A 22,406-nucleotide genomic window follows, 5' to 3' on the forward strand; every position below is an offset into this window, starting at 1 on the left:
GCAAAGGTCCATAGGCTTTTGCATGTCCCTGGCATAAAGGCTTTGTGTTTTATCTGCGGGTAATTCTCTTGGTCGCACTTCAAATATTGTGCATTGCTTGAATACGCCACGGACAGAAAAAGTTTGTTTTGGAAAATCTTTTTGCAGTTTGGTAATCAGGCTTTTGGAAATTGTTAATAAATGACTGTACTTAAATGAAAAAAAGTAGTTCAGAAGTGAGGTTCAACCAAGTTGGTAAGGATTTCAGGTAACTATGAAATGCTTACATTTGTTGCTTGTGGTTTTGGAAGACTTTAGAATTTTTGTTGGAAACTTCCTTGTAATTTAGCCCAACACACCTATCGAATGAAAAACCAGTTCATCGATGTGTAACGTCGTTGCTCATGAATTCACACGATGAGCTACATAGTTCTATTCGGGTATATTCGCAATTTTCACATTCTTAAAGTCGCCAGTTTTGTTTTGCTGCAAGAATTTCTCACAATGCTGTTGTCCAGTTTCCCAGAAGTTCCTTCCTTGTTATATCTAAACTCATGGTTGTGTTATTTCAAAACCAAGTGTTGGTTGTTGAAGCTAATGGTTAATTTTCTGGAACTTGAGACTTGATTACGAAGCAGTAATCTTTCACTATTTAGCTAGCCACCTTCAGATTAAACTTTACAACAATATTGGATTTGACATAATTGCTGTCTTTCCTTTTCATGGCAACTTATGTGCAAGCAGCAGGTCTCTGTGAAACACTATCTTTGATTTACTTGTTAACGCAGATAGTGTGACATTTCAAAGCAAGTGGTTACAAGTGGAATCTACGTAAATGTGAAGGGCTAGTTTGGCAAGTGGAGGCATATACAATGTAGCTTGGCTGAGTGACATTTTACTCGGGGCTGGATTTGCAACTATAAACTTTTTGAAAAAAGGTATGAATATCTACATAATATATATAATGTACATCTAATGTGAAAGGCAGTTTGCCTGGCTTTTGCTTCCCTGTTCATTCAGGCTGCAGCAATTTGAATAAAATGGCAGAGTAGATCATATTACACAATGGTCTGACATTTTCTCATTAGAAAAGGTGTGCCATATGAGTATAATACTACTACAATATCCTGAAGGGCCCGAGCACACAATCTCCACAATGCATGTTTTTTTTGCTTGCACAAGTAAGTGCTTGTGCTGCACATGACGAGAGGTCAGATTAAGCCTCTGTAAATGTGCTTGCGTGATGAAAGCATTGTTTGATTTAAATGTGATATCCATTGACTCATTTTGCTCTGGCAGCAGTTTATGTTGCAACTGAAAATGATGATGCGAGTCTGCCGCCGCAGCTAAAGCCTGTCTTAGTCCGCAGGTAGGGATTTGCCTTGACTGCAAGAAGAGGGGTGTGTACAGTCAGTTTTGTTGCAGTTTCTGTCCCACCGTCGGCTGAATTTATAATAACATTCAACAAAATTCACAGCAATTTCTTCCTGGCGACCCCGAGCGAAGTATGTTGAGGCCAACTCAACTTTTTCATTGACAGCCTGCTGAATGTCACCACAAGTCCTGTTTCCCTTGTTGGTGACATTTCCTTGTGATTTATACCGGCAGCAAGCAAGTGGATAAGTTGGTTCGAACCACTGGGGGAGGGATGAAAACTCCTCAAGGATGCTTTGTCTGAATTATCACTACCTGGATCCTGGCAAGCTGGAAGCTGCCCACTGATATAATACAACCACTCTGTTGGGGAAAGTCGGATGGGCAGGGATGTGAAGAAAAAGTATGTATCTTGTTCTTGGACTCCATAAAGTCCAAAGCCATTGGACTTGAAGATAGCCTTTCCATGGCAGGGTAACTGAAAGGGATGTGGTCAGGTTTGACTCTTCCACAGGATTATGACCAGAACATGGTCAAAAACTGGGCTTCAAACGTGATCTCCCAATTTATCCATAGAACTCAAGAGCTGCTCAATTCAAGATTGTATATTCACTCAAGGCTCTGCACTGAATAGCAGTGAAGTAACACACTGTCTCAGGCAATACCATCACTGGCAACTCTCTCATACATAAGCAGAATCTCAAAGGCAGAATTCACCATCACTTGTTCAGCCGTTGTTGTTGGATGTCATGGTGGACTGTTGTCAATCTGCAAACCTGTCCATATGACGTCAGTACAACCTCTGCAACCCTTTATATGTGCCTACTAATCATAGTCTGTTAGACAGCTGTTCTCGAATGCAGTAGTCTCTGGTAACATTCTTTTCTACCACTCAATTGTCTGAAGAGCTGCAAGAATAGCACAGACATAATTGAGTACATTAACACATTCATCTGTCAAGCATTTTGTGGCTGAGTGAATTTGGCGGTTGCTTATTTAATACTCCATACGTGATACCATCATTATTTAAGAATATCCAATTAAAAATCTGATCCACATACTCTTTTTGTCAGCAAAACCTGATCACCTGTTGTCCACCTTGTGTCACGTCTTTGTCACCTTTTTCTATTTTAAATTTCTCAGTCGATATTTATAATACAAACCGACTGTGCCAATTCATCACTTTGTGATTGCAAAATCTAAGCACTGGATGGTGCTATATTATATTCCCTCCCCAGAAATTTTTCAAAATGCTTTCTGGAAGTTTTTTCCCGCAACCTTTTTTTATCCCAGTAACTGATAGCATGCTAAAATTAAGGGGTGAAACAAAATGAGTTCATAACAAACTTCCAACTTTAAGGGCATTTAAGTGGACATTGGATAGACACATGGATGAAAATGGAATAGTGTAGGTCAGATGGTTTCACAGCTCGGCGCAACATCGAGGGCCGAAGGGCCTGTACTGCGCTGTAATATTCTAATTCTAATTCTAATTCTCAATAACAGTGATTATATTTATCTATTGAATTTCTTTTTGCGTCTTTTAATGTCTGAGTGAAGTTTTCACGTGAAGACGTACATCCTAAAAATCCGGGCTTGGTGTTGATATTTTTGCCGAGAGCTATGAGATGCTGTAAACTGAGTGTACCTTTATGCAGTCTGCTTGTGCACAGTGTACCTAATTTCCAAGGGTACATTTGTGCCGCTCAATTAACTGAGCTGCTGGAATATTTTCCTTCAGCTTCAAGCAATTTCTACTGAGTTATTTAAAAATATATTTTCAAGGAAAGAAAAAAGGTTCCAAAAGCTGTAGTCAGGAAATTCAAATTATCAACAGCTTTCACCCATGTACAGTGTCTTCCCTCATCTTAATTTGAGTCCTTTGATTAAAAACCAATGAGATGAATTATCAGCTGTGTTTTGTTACAGAACAACATTCCAGGAAGCAGCCAGGTAACAGCAAATTCAGTGTAGCAAAACCTTGGACCATTTCTGAGAGCTGTCAGATGCCTAGACTGCCCTGCCATTCCAAAGGTATAAGACTTAACCCCCATTTAATGCAGCTAAAACACTATTACTCTTTACAAGTACAAGTACAATGAAATGCCACTGGGCGGCACAGTGGCGCAGTTGGGCGGCACAGTGGCGCAGTGGTTAGCACCGCAGCCTCAGAGCTCCAGCGACCCGGGTTCAATTCTGGGTAAGGCCTGTGTGGAGTTTGCAAGTTCTCCCTGTGTCTGCGTGGGTTTCCTCCGGGTGCTCCGGTTTCCTCCCACATGCCAAAGACTTGCAGGTTGATAGGTAAATTGGCCATTATAAATTACCCCCAGTATAGGTCGGTGGTAGGGAAATATAGGGACAGGTGGGGATGTGGTAGGAATATGGAATTAGTATAGGGTTAGTATAAATGGGTGGTTGATGGGCGGCACAGACTCGGTGGGCTGAAGGGCCTGTTTCAGTGCTGTATCTCTAAACTAAACCAGATATCTACCTCCATTGGAAGCATCTTACATTCCACCTTCCTATCCATTCTTAACTTCAAAAAAATCCAAGGGATAAAAATGAAGTACATCTGTGAAGGAAAATGAATAATATGTAAAGGCTGCTCATTTACAATTTTCACACAACTATAAATTTCAATCCCGAAAGCATCAGTAAAAATTCCAGAATATCACTGAGTAAGAACACAATTTTGATTACTCAGCCATAAAAATTGGTATCCCTGACACTGTCCATACTTGGCATAAGTAGCTGTCTAATAATTGACTGACTCACCATGAGGTGTCATTGAGAATTTACTCATACTTGAATATTCTTGCAAAGAAACCTACTTAGTACATATCGGCTGGAATCATACCCCCCCCCCACCACCCCAAAGAGTGGGGGGTGGGCAGCATAAAATGGAGTGGGAGACTCGGGGGGGGCCCTTCCAGACCCACTCCCGCCTCCGTCGTCCATCTACCCACGGCGGAGGTGGTTAGAAACAGCCTGCCCGCCCTAAGCCAATCGAGGCCCTTAGGTGGTCACGTACCAGCCTCTTAAGGGCCTCCGCCCACCATTACGGGTATTTTACCCCTGGCTGCCGGGCCACAGAGCCCTCAGAGAAACCACCTGCCAAATGTAGGCGGCCTTCCGATGGCCTGGGGTGGGGTCCCTCCTGATTGGGCACCCTGTGTCTGACGGGCGCCCCCGATGCCCCAACAGCCCCGATGCCCCAACCACCCCCAACGCCCAACATGCCCGCCATCCCCCCCAACCGACCCCCCCCCTTTGCCTCACAGGGGCCCGGCTGATCACCCCCGGCGAGGCCCCAAAAACATTCCTGTTTTTCATTGCTCCCGGACACCTTCCTTCTTGAGCTGGGCTGCAGTCTCAGCAGTGGCCACTGCTCCCTGTGGCGCTGCTGGGACTAAGAGCTGCCGCCTGGCAGATTGGCCGGCAGCTCCATGAGGCGGGACTTCCTGCCTCAATGAGGTGGAAGTCCCGCCGAAGACCAATTAAGAGCCTGGGGACCGTAAAGTCCGTCTGGATTCCCAGGCCCGGTGGAGGTGGGATTGCCACTCCTTTTTCGGTTGGTGGACAGGGCCTCGTCCCGCACCCCCCCCAACCCACCGCAAAATTCCGGCTCGTGTCTTTTTAATTCATGTACAACTAAAGGAAGAAAGACTTGTATTTACATATGGCGTCTTTCACGACCTCAGGACTTCTCAAAATGTTTTACAACCAATGAAGTACTTTTGAAGCAAAAACAAGAAATGCTGGAATCACTCAGCAGGTCTGGCAGCATCTGTGGAAAGAGAAGCAGAGTTAACGTTTCGGGTCACTGACCCTTCTTCGGAACTGACAAATATTAGAAAAGTCACAGATTATAAGCAAGTGAGGTGGGGGTGGGGCAAGAGATAACAAAGGAGAAGGTGCAGATTGGACCATACCAAGTACTTTTGAAGTGTTGTTACTGTGGTAATGTCGATAGGAGGCAGCCAGTTTACACACACATAGCTCACCAGTGTCATAATGACCAAATAATCTGTTTTCAGGTGTTGGATGAGGAACAAATGTTGGCTAACAACTCCCCTGCTGTTGTTAGACATATTGCCATTGGATCTTGTGTGTCCACCTGAGAGGGCAGACAGGGCCTCTGTTTAATGTCTCATGCAAGGTGGCATCTCCAACAGTGCCACACTGCTTCAGCACTGCACTGGAGTGTCAGCTTAGTTTGTGTGTTCCAGTGACTGGAATGGGACACATACCACAGCCTACTGACTGAGAGGTGAAAGTACTACCACTGAACGACAGTTGTACTGCCAAGACTTGCAGTTGATGCACCTACTGCTGGTAGACTGATCTTGGAAGTCTTCTGAGAGCTTGTTGGGTGTGTCACTAACTGCTCTCCGAGTTTCCTTGTGAAAAGTGTCTGCTCTTCTCATAATGGAACATGTGAGGTGGGAATTCTGCCTGTGTGTTGACTGGCATTCTCAGCACAGCATGTGATGGACTTGTGGTGCTGTCTGCTCTGAGGACAGTTTGATATTGGCGCATCTCCAATTTCAATTGCTCCATCATTGGTGGCCATGCCTTCTGCTGCCTGGGCCCAAAACTCTGGAATTTCCTCCCTGAACCTTTTCACCTCTCCACCTCTCTTAACTCCTTTAAGCTACCCCTTTAAAGCCTACCTCTTTGGCCAAGCTTTTCGTCACCTGTCCCAGTATCCTTCCATGGGTCAGTGTCAAATGTTTGCCAGTCGCTTCTGTGAAGCACCTTGTGACATTTTACAACTTGAGAGGTGATCTCTCAATGCAAGTTGTTGTATCGACAAGCAAGAACTTGGCATTCAGTGCTCTGACTTGTTCTGTTATTTTTGAGCACAGGATACCCAAGACAATGAGGGTGGGTGCTGCTCCAGAGTTTCCACTGTATTATGAGCCTACAGTTATTCAGAATAGATTATCCGTACTTTGTTTGTGAGCCTGCCCTGGAATATTCAGTTCATTCAGGGAAGAGAACCATAATGAGACAGTCTTCACACCTTGGCTGCAGTCCAGCTTGTTTCATCATCGTCCTTTTACTTCAAACTCCAGCTCCAATCCAAGAATTGTGACATACTTAGCTCCTGTCCCACTCAATGTGGTTGAAAGCATGGGTAGTTTCTCCAGAAGTGAATCACATACAGTCTTTTAAAAGAGGAGTGATGTTTAAAAATTAATAATTTATAAACAAAGAAGCGTTCTCATGGTTCTCGCCTCAATAAGTCTTGGGCCTGAAAGCCAGTTGCTGAGTAAGTTTCAGGGACAAACTTGGAGTAAATTTTGTCCAAATCTCTCTGCTCCAGTGGAGGACATAGTAACCAAGACACCTAATCGTCCGGAGGTAATCCAATTTAACAGCTCAGAATTATCATCAGTTAACAGAGCTAACAACATAATCCACTGTCAATACATCATGACTTTTGGATTGGTGGTTTATTGCCTGAGTGCTGGGTAAGCAGGTTCTATTGATAAAATTATCCTCTGTTGTTTGAAACAAATTTTACCTGGTAGTGGCATGGGAGCGGCTCCAGGTGTTTGCTCTGCGCCAATATTTAACAGCCACACTTCCTTCTGTTAGCAAATGTGGGCAGGGTCTCGAATTGTTCTTTCAAAAAAAAACTGCAACTCATAATTTGTCAATCAATTTGGTTGTATTTCTCAATCATTTCCTAGAATCTTTCTCAGAATTCAACTGCAAAGTCTCATGTTTCATCAGTTCAGTGAAAAGAGGTGTGTGATCAGTTACTGATGGTTTGAGAAAAACGATGTAAATGGTGTTGATAAAGCTGCTTGCACTTGTTCCTCCAAGTTTTTGCCAAGAATCAATATATGTACCGTTCTGACCAATATCATCTTTACTTACCGTTGCTTTTACACTAATGTTTAAGGTTTAAGCGTGAAGCATTAGCTCTGTTTTTCAAATCTGTAGTTTGGCGAGCAGAGTTGAAATATGAAATGGCCTGAAAAATAGACAATCTATTGGGAACTTAGATGTTGTGCCTTCAATAGCATTGTCATAGGACTTGTTGCACCTGAACACTTGGGTGTTGTCCCAGAATGGACACTGGAATTGCAGTTGTCATGCGGACCAACCCAAGCATAGCCATGTCCTGGCCAATAGTTTTTGGTAGCTCTGTTCCAAGTTTACATACGAACATACAAATTAGGAGCAGAAGTAGGCCATTCGGCCCCTCTGGTCTGCTCTGCCATTCAATAAGATCATGGCTGACCTATTTGTGTTTGGAATTCTACACTTCTGTCTCCCCCTGATAACCTTTGATTCCCTTGCCTAACAAGAATCTATCTACCTTTCGCCTTAAAAATATTCAATGACCCCGCCTCCACCACCTTCTGAGGCAGAGAGTTCCAAAGTTGCACAACCCTCTAAGAGAAAAAAAATTCTCCTCATCTCTGTCCCAACAGGGCGACCCCTAATTTTAAAACAGTACCCCTAGTTCTGCACTCGTCCACAAGAGGAAACTTCTTTTCCACATCTACCTTGTCAAGATCGTTCAGGATCTTATAAACTTCAATCAAGACTCCCCTCACTCTTCTAAACTCCATTGAAAACAAGCCCAATCTGCCCAACCTTTCCTCATAAAGACAACACACCCATTCCAGGTTTCAATCCAGTAAACCTCCTCTGAACCGCCTCCAAAGCATTCGCATCCTTCCTTAAATAAGGAGACCAAAACTGCACACAGTTTTCGAGAGCTCATGGGTTGCATAACTATTAATAGTTGTTAAAAAAATTTTCCTGTCTGCATAAATATTTGAAGAATGGCTTGTATTTTATCTCCATGATTCTTCATTATTTTTGTTCTAATGTTTTGTCAACCGCATGTGCCTTTTCAATTTTTCTCTTTTTGATAACTTCCTCAACGAGAAATTTGACCCAGTTAGATTCTGTATTCATTCTGCAGTTGAAGGTAAATCAATTCTTGTCTTTCAGAAAAGGTGGATCTAAAATATCCCAATGCACTCTTCTGCAGAAGAGCAGCAGAGTTCTGGCCAATATTTATCCCTCAACCAAAGTCACTAAAAACAGACTATCCGACCATTTATCTCTTTGCTGTTTGTGGGAGCTTGCTGTGCTGAAATTGGCTGCCGCATTTCCTATATTACAACAGCCACTACTCTTCAAAAGTATTTGATTGCTGCAAAGTGTTTTCGGACATCCTGAAATTGTGAAATGGGCCAAAGAAGTGCAAGTTGTTTTTGCCTCACTTGAGTTGTTTTGAATTCTCAGGCATTAGTCTCACATGGACTTTATTGCTGAAACAAGAGACAGGCTGTCGAAGCTAAATTGTTGCTCCCTTTGAAATTTGGCATTCTTGGGTCTGTCCTGATGAGTGCAAGAAGAAAAGCTTCAACAACATGTCTCTCTTTTCAGTAATACTCAAGTTTGGACTTTATTCCTTAAAAACTGATTATCTTGAAGTTTCAAGTTATTTTTTATTCACTTTTGGTATGGTTTCATCTATCTCCCATGTTCTTTCAGATTTTCCCCCACCCCATGTTCCTCTCTGTGGCTTTAGGTTAATGGGGTGACCAATCTGCTGCTTAGATTAATGTAGTGGACACAGTTTTCGGATGAAGTCGGACAGAAAAGTCAGCACCAAGTTCCACTCCTCTAGTGTTAAGCGTTGAATCACAGAATTAAAATAAAAGTCAGTCTGATAAATGCCTTGAGTGCATTTTACTGTGAGATTCAGTCCCACACTTTATTATTCATAGTCTCGCGTATGGCAAGGATCTGTTGAAGTAAGATGTATTCTGACGTCGTAAATCATGAATGGAGGTAGCTTGTTGGGGTTTCATCTTGAAGTCAGAAACCACTTCGTACTTTCCAACCTAAATTATCTATGCTGATGTTAAGCGGGGAATGAATAAGAAAATCTAATGAGAGTAAAATGTCGAGACTGACAGTTTGAGGATCGGGGAATTTATGCTCAGTGAATTAAATTCCAAAAAAATCCAGAACTAAAAACTTGTATCAAGAATGGTGATCATGAAACCACTGGATTGTTGTAAAAACCCATCTGGTTCACGAATCTCCCTTCGGGAAGGAAATCTGCTGTCCTTACCTGGTCTGGCTTTTATGCCTTTCGAGATCCACAACAATGTGGTTGACTCTTAACTGCCCTCTGAAATGGTCCAGTAAGACACTCAGTTGTATCAAACCATGACAACAAAGTGTAATCACCACAAGGACTGCAGAGGTTCAAGAAGGGTGGCTCACCACTTTCTCAAGGACAGTTAGGGATAGGTAATAAATGCTGGCTTTGCCGGCCACACTCAAATCCTGTGAATGAATTAAAATAAGAGGTGGATTGTTCACTGTTACAGAAGCTAAAATCTCCATGCAGTCTGTTCTTCATTCCAAGTCACAGAAATTGAATTTTCCTGGACACTAAGTCCTCCCTTTGTCATATCAATTATGTTGCTTAATTCTAATTGTGGGATAATTTTGATATTTATAGCACGATAAAAAGTTGAACAATCAGGAGTGGGCCAAAACATAATGAAAAGCTGCAGCTAATGATAAAATCATTATGTTTTAAACTACTGATGTTAGTGACACTAATGGGTTGGAATATTAATGCAGCACTAGCTAATATTGTGGATCTATTAGTCATGTATATTGTTACAACTGAGGTGGGAGGAGTGCACTGTTTGTTCTAGTCCCACTTCTCCACAGGTCACAACATATCTTCAAATTTTCCCACTTAACGATACGGTCAATCAAATGCTCGATTTTTATCCCAGAATAAAACACACCAACCAGGTTTCTTCAATAAACAACAGTTATCAGTTTATTATAAAACTACACTTATCCAGTAATGCTAACTGCTCCCTGTGGTAGCAAGTTCCTCATTCTCACCACTCTGAATTCCCTATTGGATTTCTTGGTAACTATCTCATCTTGATGGCTTCTGGTCTTGCTCTTCCCCACAATTAGTAACACTCTACTCTTTTTTTGAAGAGAGCAGACCCAGCCTGTGTGTCCTTTCCTGATGGGTCTCACCTTGCAGTTCTGCTATCATCCAGTAAATCTTTTTTTTGCACCCTCTCCAGTGCCTCTGTAACATTTTTGTAATATGGCAAGCATAACTGCACACAGTACTCCATTTGTGGTCTAACCAAGGTTGGATATAAGTTCAGCATAATTTCTCCACCTTTTAATTCTGTCCCACTCGAAATAAAACCTCGTGCTTGGTTTGCCTTTTTTTTCATGGCATTATTAACCTGCATTGCTACTTCAGGTGACTTGTGTATTTGTACTCCCAGATCCCTTTGCTTCTCCACCCCGTACATGTTCTTACTGTCCAGTTAATTTTTTGTCTCCTTAATTTTCTTCGCAAAATTTAGTACCTCACACATAGCTATGTTGGAATTAATTTTCCAATTATATGCCCATTCTGCATTTATTGTCGTCTTGTAATTTTTGCAGTCCTCTTGCGTATTGACTGTCCCCCAAACACATTTTCTATAAGTCACCATTTTAATAATTTTTCTGACGTGCACTTCATATTTTTCTGAGCTCACAAATACCTACCGCACAGTTATCTCATCTTTTTATCAGTGTGAGACGGAGCATTTACTTATGTTTGCTTCAGAATGCAAGGAAGATGTTGAAGTCAAGTTGCTCGGAAACCTTGGTTATACAGGCAGTAATGAACTCCCGAGGGTGTGGGATCGTTTCAGGTTTGGGAGCCAGTGGTGCCGGACACAAACCACTTTGTTGATTCATGCTGGTCTTGGACCACAAAACTCTTCCAGCCTACGTGAATAAAAGCCTTCTTTGAATGCTGTAAAATTTCTGCAAACATTAAAAAAAAAGGTTCTTGTGATGACCCAGCCATCTATAGGTCCTTCAGTGCCTCACAGAGCCAGTGCCGGCTATTCCCACTCCACTCTGTTTTTGGAATCAAGGTCGGTAAATGGACTTGAGATACAGATCAGCCATGGTTGTCTAACTGATTGGCAGGACAGGCTTGTGGGGCTGAATGGCCTACACCTGGTCCAATGTTTCTGAGTTTGCCGCGAATGTTCTGGGTTTACGTCACCTTGTGAAAAATCCTTCCCCATGTCACTTTTCTGATTCATTGTTCTTGCACACTTCATTTTCCTATTCAACTATCACTTTTCATCCTTGCCCCAGTATTTTGGAGTCTTGCATTCGAAGCATTAGCCAACTGAGGTGACTTGGTTCACATGTGGGCTTGCTCGCCATTGCAGTGTTTCATAGTCTTGGATTTTCTTTTTCTGGCCTGCATAGATATTTGATGAGAGTGTTGTAAGTTATCCCTATATTTCTGAATTCCATTTCATGCTACTGTTTTGTCAACTCTCCACCTTTTCAATCTTTGGCTTCTTTATAACTTCCTTAACTGAAAGTTTGACTCACTGTTTGATCCTGATTCATTTTGCATTTGAAGGTAAATCCATTCTCGTGTTTCACAGAAAGTGACCTTTTTCCCATTTGACTGGCAGAAAGTGTTGTTGCCTTAAAATCCCCTCTCTCCTCCCCTGGCTTTCCATACACTCAGTCTTGCTTTGGAGATTAGTCGCTATCAGTAACTTGCTAAACATGCATCGCAATACAATCTGATATTGTTTATAGTTCTTATCCATTTCCTGTTGACTGCAACTTAATCAATCTGCTTCATTCTGTCGTCTGGGGATCTCCTTGATCTCTTTATGGATATCCTTGCATGCGTGAACTGCACCTCCCACCACAAGGTTATTCATGGAGCAGAACCTCCCATACAAAAAGCCCCAAGTTCATTTACTGTGCCAAAGCCATTCTTCCAGCAATCCTTTTTATCTCCAGCCTTGGCATTCTGTAGACACATATGCTGTCATACTTACTGGAGAAATCTTGAATTTTACCATATCTCCCTGACTGGGCCCCATTCTATCATTGTTTGCTCTTCTGGTGACTGAATGAATATTCGTATTTTCTGCCACAACACAACATTGCTCCTTCGATTTTAATCTGATTTGCTCTTGTGTCTCACTTCGACGAAGATGCTACTTGGCTTTTTTTTTAAACGGTCTGGTTCACTGTATCAAGTTAGAACGTAGCTGTGATGTTGGCAAGCACTGTTTCAACTGACAGGGTAAGTGTAAGTCTGTAACTCTCCCTCAAAAACCTGTTGAGACTGGGTCATTTCAATAATTCAAAACTGTGATTGTTAATTTTGGTTAAGGAAGGATAGTAAGAGATATGGAGCCAAGGTGGGTAATAGATTGACATACAGGTCAGTCACTTAGGCTCACTAGATCAGTTTAGGTTCAGTAGATTCGTCTCAAGGATGATAGGGTTGCCCTATAATTTTTTTATGCGTTTGTAGGATGTGGGTGTCACTGGCCAGGCCAGCATTTATTGCCCATCCCTAATTGCCCTTGAACTGAGTGGTTTGCTAGGCCATTTCACAGGGCAGTTAAGAGTCAGCCACATTGCTGTGGGTCTGGAGTCACATGTAGGCCAGACCAGGCAAGGATGGCAGATTTCATTCCTTGAAGGACATGAGTGAAACAGATGGGTTTTTACAACAATCGACAATGGTTTCATGGGCACCATTAGACTAGGTTTTTTTCAATCCCAGGATTTATTAATTTCCCCATCTGTCATGGTGGGATTCGAACCCATATCCCCAGAGCATTAGCCTGGGCTCTGGATTACTAGTCCAGTGACATTATCACTATGCCACTGCCTCCCCTGAGAGGCTTTAGTAAATTGGGCCTATAGTCTCTGCAGTTTACAGGAATGAGAGGTGATCTCATTAAAACAGACAAGATTCTAAAGGGGCTTGACAGCGTAAACACTGAGAGGTTGTTTCCCCTGACTGGGGAATCTAGAATATGGGGGCACAGTTTCTGGGTAAGGGGTTGATTGTTGAGGACTGAGATGAGCAGAAATTTCTTCATGGAGTGGTTGTGAATGTTGGGAATTCTCTCTCCCAGGTTGTTGTGGATGCTCCATTGTTGAATATATTTAAGGCTGAGATGGACAGATTTTTTTTTGCTCTTTGAGAGAATTGAGGGATATCGGGAACAGACTGGAGAGTGCAATTTAAGCAGGAGATCAGCCATGATTGTATTGAATGGTGGAGCAGGTTCACGGGGCTGAATGGTCTACTCCTCCTATTCCTTATGTTTTCGTGGTAATTGAATGGAGCTCAAGGAGCTGAACAGCCATCTCCTACTTCTAACATAACAGGCTTGAAAGACCGAAAGGCCTCCTTGAGTTTCTGTGAGGCCGATAGGGTGGGTTGAAGTAAGGTGGGAGGAGGCTCATGTGGAGCATAAACACCAGCACAGACCAGTTGTGCTAAATGGCCTGTTTTCAGGTTGGAACCTCCATGTCATTTTAAGTAATTCATCCAACTTCTTCTTGAAATCATTGATTATCTCCACTTCCAACACCCTCATGGGCAGTGAGTTCCAGGACATTACTACTCGCTGCATAAAAAAAGTTCTTCCTCACGTTTCACTGCATCTCTTGCCCAAAACTTTCACTCTGTGTCCCCTAGTCCTTGTACCATCAGTTAATGGGAATAGTTTTCCCCTGTCTAACTTAGCGAAGCCTGTCATAATCGTGTACACCCTCTCTTAAATCTCCCCTCAATCGCCTTTGCAGCACGGAGAACAACCCCAGCTTTTCCAACCTGACCTTCTAGCTAAAATCCCTCATCCCTGGAACCATTCTGGTAAATTTCCTCTGCACCCTCTCAAGGACCCTCGCATCCTTCCTCAAGTGTGGTGACCAGAACTGCACTCAGTACTCCAGTTCGGACCTAACCAGAGTTTTATAAAGGTTCATCCTAGCTCTCCTGCTTTTTTCCTCAATGCCTCTGTTTATGATGGCCAAGATCCCATATGCTTTACTAAGCACTCTCTCAATATGTCCTGCCACCTTCAAAGATGGATGCACATGCACCCCCAGGTCCCTCTGTTGCTGCACACTCTTTGGAACTGCACCATGAAATCTATTTTGCGTCACCCGATCCCTTCTGCCAAAATGCGTCACCCCACACTTTACAGTATTAAATTCTATCTGCCACTTGTCTGCCTATTCTGCTCACCCATCTATGTTCTGTTGCAAATGGTTGATATCATCTTCATTGTTTGCCAGATCTCCAAGATGGGTATCATTGGCAAATTTTGAAATTTTACTCTGTGTGCCAAGATCAAAGTCATTTATATATAGCAAAAAAAAGCAGTGGTCCTGACCCTTGGGGAACACCACTGTCTACTATCCTTCAGTCTGAAAAACAACCATTTACCACGACTCACTGTTTTCTGTCCTTTAGCCAAGTTTTTATCCAATTGGACACTGACCCTTCGATTCCATGAGCCTCAGTTTTGTTAACCAGCCTTTTATGTGGAACTTCATGAAATGTTTTATTGAAACAGAATGGTTATGGCACAGGAGGAGGCCATTTGGCTGTGCCAGCTTTTTTGCCAGAGCAATGTCTTCGTAACCCCACTGACTTAGTCTCTTCCTTGTAGTTTGGGATATTCCTCTGCTTCAAATATTTATTCATTTTTTTCCCTAAGATACAATGCTCTTTGCTTCAACTACTCATATGGCAAAGCATGAAATGTTCCAACAACCCTCAGTGTAAAGGAATATCTCCTTTATGTTATCCTAACTCCTTTATTACAATTATCAATTACTGACTTCCCAAGCAAAGGAAATTGTATTTGCATATTGATCATATCCAAGCTCTTCATAATTTTAAAAAAAAGCTTCATGTAGTTTCCTGTTGGCTTCCTCTGCTCCATTGGAAAGAGAATAGTGAGTCTCTCCTGAAAACTGTATTTTCAAGTGATGCTTCAGGTTCCTTCTTCCATTAACATTCAGATTTTCTTATCCGATTACATTGCATGTGCAGCACAGCAAGAGTCCATGCGGCCCAACCAGTCCATGCCAGTATTTCTTCTCCATGCTGACCTACTCCCATGCTTCATCAACTAACTGTCAGCATATCCCTTTATTCCTCTCTCCCTCGTGTTTATCGAGCTTCCCCTTAAAATGTATCGAGAGTATTCACCTCAGCTACTCTCTGTGGGGGCGAGTTTCACATTCTCACCACTGTGTGAAGGAGTTTTCTCTGAATTCCCTGGTGACTATCTCATATAGGCCTCAAGATTTGGTCTTTCCCACAATTGGAAATGCTTTCTCTGGGACTACTCATATCAAAATCTTTCACTTGAAGCTTTGTGGCAAAGTTCCCCATTTACAATGGGCAGCCCACATCCTACCCCAACCAAAGGGCATGCCTTGTGAGTTGTTGCAGCTTGCAGTGCGGCAGAAGACAGCTCAAACTATCCTTTCCTTCACAATTGAAATCCAACGCATGGAAGTAGGGAGCAGCAGAAGGCCATCCCATCAAATGGGAAAAGAAAGCTAGTTTCCAGTTTCAGGAGAAATACTTGAGCAAAAATAGTTAGTTTGATCCATTTAAGTTTCCAATTCAAAAAACTAGCTCAAAATTAACGCTTAACTTAATGGCAAAAAGCATGGCAGGAAACAGACTTGGCTCCTGTTCCTTTTGATGGACGATTGGAGTCTGGCACTGAAATCTGAACCAGTGGATTTCAGGGTTACGGCAAGTTTTGCTTCTGGTCACTGTAATGGTTAGTTCTGCCCAGTCAGTGTTGTAATGATGTTGTGCTGTTGTACATCTGCCGTGAAACGGTTAAACCTTGAGCTCCTCCAATTTTTATCATGTTCGTATTGATCTGTGGGGGTCCTTGTGTGTGAAAGCAGCATGTCGCACTGCCGCTGAAAGGGGGATCTCACACAGGTTCAGTGCTGAGGTGAGGTTTTGTGGCAGCATTGTGCTTCTCATGCCAGTGACCTGGGAACACTTGAGGAAAATGGTATGCAGGTCCTGGAAACCTGAAACAAAAATAGCAAGTCCATCAGCATCAAAAAATAATTAGGTGAGCATGTGCAGGTGTGGACCTTCTCAGAACAGACATGTTTATGAAGGAGAGTTGCAGCACCTCTGGTGATGTAGCATTCCCTTGGCACTGCATGGAGATAGCTCATGTGTTGAAGCCTTAGAGTTGAATTTGGCCTCACAGACATCTGATTCCAAGTGATGGTGTGTGGCGGGCCTTCTATCTGTCTGTACTGTGCTTGAGTTCATAATTGTAGCATTTTAGCAGCTTCTCAGTCGTTTTTTCTGTTATTATCAAGGTTCAGTAATGTTTTCCCAAGTCTCAACATGGCAGTGAAGAGACGAGAACAGACCTTGCAGGACTATAAAAGATTGCAGTCCAAAGTGGAAAAGTATGAAGAGAAGGAGAAATCTGGTCCTGTGCTTGTGAAGCTTCACCAGGTAAGGTGGGAACAAGACTCTGCTTGACGTCTGTTGTCAGGAATGGAGAAGGCTTGATGAGGTTATGAATACACACCAGATTTACTTTGGACCCTATTCTCCGATGCAAAGCGAACCAGGTCGAGTGATTGTAGAATAGCAACTGCTCCAACCAATCATGGTTTAAAGAAGGGTTGGGGGAAGGTAAAGGAGCAATAGATTTGTGTTCAAGCATGTTTCAGATAAAAGCCAATCAACTTTGAATGTAAATGTTGAGAGGGCATTTGACCAGCAAAACGGCTGAGCCCAAACCGGATGCCCAGACATCATGGGTTGCTGGATGTTTTCCTCAATGCTGCCTGTGTCTTCCTCAGTGTCACCCATGGCACCGTTCTGAACTGCTGCCACAGCCAAGGTCAGCAAATTCTGCACAGAGCAGGTACTAAACCAGAGACCTGCTTGGCTTCTCTGATCATTGGATAATTGTGCGGAGCCATTAGAGGAGCTGCCAGGGTAGTCAAGTGAAAACAGGAAGAGGGCAAAAAAGGAGGCAATGGTGATAAACAGAGATATAATAAAAAGACAAAGTGTTTGGAGAGTGAAAGGGGAGAGATGGAAAAGAAGGGAGTCAAAAAGGTTTGATCGTCTGCCCTCCATCCTCTAACTGTTGGGATAATTTCAATTTAAAAAGACATATCCTTCCTCGAAACATCGAAGCAGAGATAATTCATGATGGCCATTCAGCACATCATCAAAATCACTATCCAGCCTAATCCCACCTTCCAGCTGCTGAGCAGTGGCCTGTCGGGTACAGCACTTCAAATGCATATCCAAGTTTATTTTTTAAATGCGATGAGGGTTTCTGTCTTTTTCACCCTTTCAAGCAGTCAGTTCTAGACCCTTACCACCCCGGGGTAAAAAAAAAATTCTCCTGAACTCCCCTCTCGTCCCTCTGCCAATTATTTTCAATCTGGTTATTGACCTCACTGCTGCAGGAAGTAGGTCCTTCCTATCTACTCTATTTAGGCCCTTCAATATTTTATACACCTCAATTCAATCTCCCCTTAGCCTCCTCTGTTCCAAAGAAAACAACCCCACTCTATCCAATCTTTGCTGAAAACTAAAATTCTCCATTCTAGCACCATCCTCATAAATCTCCTCTGTACTCTCATGCGATTGCATCCTTCCAGGAATATGGTGACCAGAACTGTATGCAATAATCCAGCTGTGGCTGAACAAAAGCTTTATGCAGTACCTGCTCTGATGTTCTCTGCCTTGGCAAATAAATCTTCTCCCACGTAACATCTAAAACACTGCAGAATTTGACGTCCTGGAACACAATAATAATCCAAACCAAATAATATTCTTAAATTGTATTCCTGAAACAAATCTCTGCACATGAAGGTACTTATCCAGGTTAATTACAACTAAACAGGGATCTCTTGTGGTAATTCAGAGCAAGTTAATTCTGCAGTTTACACAGGCAGATGCACACAGCTGCCAGTGTCAATCGATCTGAAATGTTGTTGTGATCCTCAAAAGGTTAAATTATCTATACTGAGAATTTTTATTTGATTGAATCCTTCTTGTAATGTACACAAACATTTCGTCACATATTTCTGTCTTTGCTTTTTGCTGGTCCCGTGCAGACTTTTCTTTTGTCGTCCCAGTGAAATTATTTCTGTACAGGCTGTTAATGGATTAAAAGATCATTCCATGACCAGATTGAATTGGTCTCCAATTGTGTTTGCAATGAATGTTGAGAATTAGTCTCAAACTTGAACGAAGATCAGCTGAACTCAGCAATGACAGATCCATTTTCTTCCCTCAATGTTCACAGCTGTTTCCAGCTCTGGTTTTCATGTCCATTTAAAATCTGGTACAAAACCTTAAGATGGCCTTTCTTTTGGTTATTGCTATTTCCTAGGCAAGAGAGGAGCTAAGGCCAGTCCGCGAAGATTTTGAAGCCAAAAATAAGCAGCTGCTTGAAGAGATGCCAAAGTTTTACAATAGTCGCATTGATTACTTTCAGCCAAGTTTTGAAGCTCTGATTCGTGCACAGGTAGGCATGCGGCCTTGTCTTTTTTTGAACTCTCAGGCTGTTTATTTCCTTTGAATTAGTTGTGTTAAGCTCAGTATTGCCAGTTATCTATCCAGCATTGGAGCACAAGAATGGGTTCTATAGTTAGCCGATCTCATCGATGAATGGCAATGGGATACTTTATTTTCCTTTTTCTTGAAGAGGTTAGAGTGCTTTGTATGATGTTTCAGTTTGCTGTGCTTCACAATTTGGATTGGCGTACTCTTGTAGAACCCAAAGATTTTTCTTTATGCTTAAAGTGCTCGTGTAGGACGAGCTTTAGAAGAGAATGCAGAGTTTCTAAGAGGGACAATGAGAACCAGCGACTTAAATGTTGGGATATTTTGTGGGCATCTTATACTCTCACTCTATTGGCCATCCAGGTTTCTGATTGCACAATTTTACTTTCCAATATCTTGTTTTGGGTTTGAAACAATCATGACTGAAGATGAGATGTTGCAATATTTCTAAAGGCCCAGATGAGACAGTAGTGGTTGCCTTGTGTAGCAGTTTTTATTGCTCTTTGCTTCTGAAGGGACGACCCGTTGATGCGGAGTGTTGATAAAAGTCTGTGAAGTGGCTGTTCTCCTAAAAAATCTGAGTGGGTACTGCGAGGCTATTCCACTCAGGAGGCCCTGAACAGCATCACGACCAGTGTGTGTGTCCGTATATATACACACACACACGCACACCAGTGGGTTTCGCTCGATATTGATCAGAAGTAGAAACCCAGGTTGATTTTTTTAAATCTCATGGTTTCTGAGGCTAGTTGTGGAACCCCATATGTTGCCCTGCCTGACTGAGATTTGCGAATATAGCACAGAATTGGAATCAAACCAGGGCCTTGTGGTATGTTTGGGCGCTGAAACAGCAAGGATATTTTGTCCAGACGCTAATGTGGTTCTAAGTCAGAGCAGGAGACATATTGAGTGACGCTGGACAAGGGCATTCCTTTGCAGCACATTCATTCCTTAATGTGGGCAACCATTGTGATTGCTTTGAATACAGACTGACTTTGCACTCCGTGATTGCTTTTTTAAAACTTGCCTCAATTACTTACTAACCAACATTGGCACGAACAGACTGTTCAATATACATCTGCAGACCCCAGTATTATCCTCTTTGCTCAAGAAGCTGTTATTCGGTAGCGTTGTATCGAATTTACAATCAGAAAACATGTCATTTAGCCCAACCTATCCTTGTTGCTGCTTATCCTTCACATCATCAGTATCCGAATCCCATGTGCCCATCCTGTTCCCAACTGCTTTTATTCCCCTTTCTGTCAACCACCTCTCTGACCTATTCTTACATGTGGTCAGAGCCTTGGTTTCAATGACTAACTCCAATTGTGATTCCTTGGCCTCTCAACCCTCTGTAGAAACTCTCTGGAGATTTTCCTGCAGCTTGTCCTGAATCTCTTAAACTCAGGTGAGCTTTTTACCTATGGAGGCATTTCTGATCCTGAAGCCCTCCTCATTCCCGTTTTCCAGTGAATAATTTAGACAGAATATCCAGCACAGAAATAGGCTATTTGGTGCATACAGTCCATGCCAGTGTTTATGCTCCACCTCCTCCCATTCTTCCTCATCTAACTCTCTCAGCAAAATCCTCATTCCTTTCTCTCTCATGTGTTTATCCAGCTTCCCCTTAAATGCATCTTTGCTATTCGGCCTCAGCCACTTCCTATGTTAGTGACGTCCACATTCTCACCACTCTGGCTAATGATGGTTTTCTTCTGAATTCCCTATTTACTTTCTTGTTGAGTATTTTAAATTTTGGTCTCTGGTTTGGCAAGTTAGAAACACTGTAAAATCATTAGCACTTGACTGTGTGTGCACATATACATATACACACACATCCGCGTGCACGCCCTCCTTGAGTTATAAAAAGAATCCTGCTTGGAGCCCATGGGATACAGTCTTGTTATTGCTCGAACCATCAGTATAGCTCACTTGTAGAATATTCATATATGTCCTTGCAATGCTAGTATCCTCAACTTCTGATGCAAATCAGTTCTTCGATGCCAAAGATGTTGCGGAACCTGCAAACTGACTGGGCTGCATTTTGTACTGTGGCACAAATGACATTTGCTAGTTGTGGGGGAAGGTGCTGAGGCCACTTGTAGCAGCTGTCCCAAACTGGCTAATATTGGCTCAGATCAACATACTGGAGACTGAAGCAGGAATCATCAGGTCCTGACTGCTCAGCAACACACTGCTCTTTGCGGGAGTGCCGAGTGCAATGTTACATATACAGTATTCGTTTTCTCCATGTGTGATGCTCAAATAATGAGATAACTTGCTTTTATCAGAATTTCTTCAATCTATAATTTTATCTGAATATTTTACTCCCATTCATGATGCTAAATGTTGATAATAACTTGGCGTGAATATTTGGACTCCTGGTCTCCAATGATTCGATAAACCTCATCCAGGAATGCAAGTGCTTTGTGTTTGATCTGATGGGCATGAAGTAGAAGTTAAGGCAGAAAATGGGGTTCCTTGTTTAACAGAAACTCTTTGATTAAGTAAATCCTCTTGAGTACTCTGTTATGTTGTGTGGTTTTGCTTTAATTTTTGAAAAACTTCTTCATGGGTTCAACGAAATTTGGCATTTTTCAGAGGCAGTACCTGCCTGTTAATAATTGTTGGAAACGAAACAAAAGAGGGAAAACTATTGCACGCATCTCTGAGAAAAATGTCATCTTTGCTTGTTTTCTGTGCGCAGTGAGTTCTGTGCGCATTCCTACTATAGTCTATTGTGCCATACACTGCATTTTCTTTTAGGCATTATTGGTATTTCGAGAAAAGGACTTGGAGGTGGAGCTGGCAGGCGTGTTCAGTCATCAACTTCTGGTGGTTCAGTACCACAAGAATGAAATGTTGCCCAGTAAATTATATAACTTACATTGAATGTGTGCGGATTTCTATGTTGGTAATCATGTACAAGGAGTCAGCTGACCTGAGGTGACAGCAATTGGCATTGTGAAATCCACTGGATCATGGAGAAATGTAGCTGAGAACAGTGAAGATTAAGTAAAATCTACGCACGATGTGCAGGGCAGCAGGTGAAGCAGGAACATGTGATAGAGCAGAGCCTAGATGGAGTACAAGCACACTGATTTGCATTGTTGTCTGTGGACAGTGAATGGCAGACACTCGATCACTATAGCTTGACCTTACAGCTGCATCTAAGGGCTAAGATGGAGCATTGCTTTGCTGGTAAGATAGTGTACCAAGTTTGAGAGTTATAAGCTTGGGCTGGGATTAACGTATTTAACCTGTCAATTTAATTACATTCCTCTAATTTCAGATCACTCGTCACATGAAAACTTTGTAACCATGCCTATTTACCATATGACTTGAAATCTCATTTAATTATCTGCCGGTTCTCAGTTCGCTCAGGATTTTGACTTAGTGACTTGCAAAATATAACAGCTGTACCAACAGAAGTTTCAAGGATTACAGTGCCAGGGAGAATAGTCAGAACTAGTTTTCAGCTTAAAAAAAAATGATTTCCTATTTCTCCAACATGCCCACGTATATTATGAAAGAAATCTTCCAAATAACCTCGAATGTAAATGAATCGTTAACCTGCCTGATTTTT

The 22,406-nt window shown here is 42.3% G+C and overlaps 1 protein-coding gene across 1 annotated transcript in view; it reads left to right on the plus strand.

Annotated features, from left to right (window-relative positions):
• bin3 (bridging integrator 3) overlaps positions 1-22,406 on the plus strand; it is a 129,764-nt gene that overhangs the window by 80,028 nt on the left and 27,330 nt on the right. The window contains exons 7-8 of the mRNA XM_068023488.1: positions 16,600-16,741; positions 18,648-18,782. Coding sequence (XP_067879589.1) covers positions 16,600-16,741; positions 18,648-18,782 — 277 coding nt within the window. The remainder of the gene's footprint in view (positions 1-16,599; positions 16,742-18,647; positions 18,783-22,406) is intronic.

Source organism: Heterodontus francisci, chromosome 47 (assembly GCF_036365525.1).
Source record: "Heterodontus francisci isolate sHetFra1 chromosome 47, sHetFra1.hap1, whole genome shotgun sequence".
NCBI classification, from domain to species: domain Eukaryota; kingdom Metazoa; phylum Chordata; class Chondrichthyes; order Heterodontiformes; family Heterodontidae; genus Heterodontus; species Heterodontus francisci.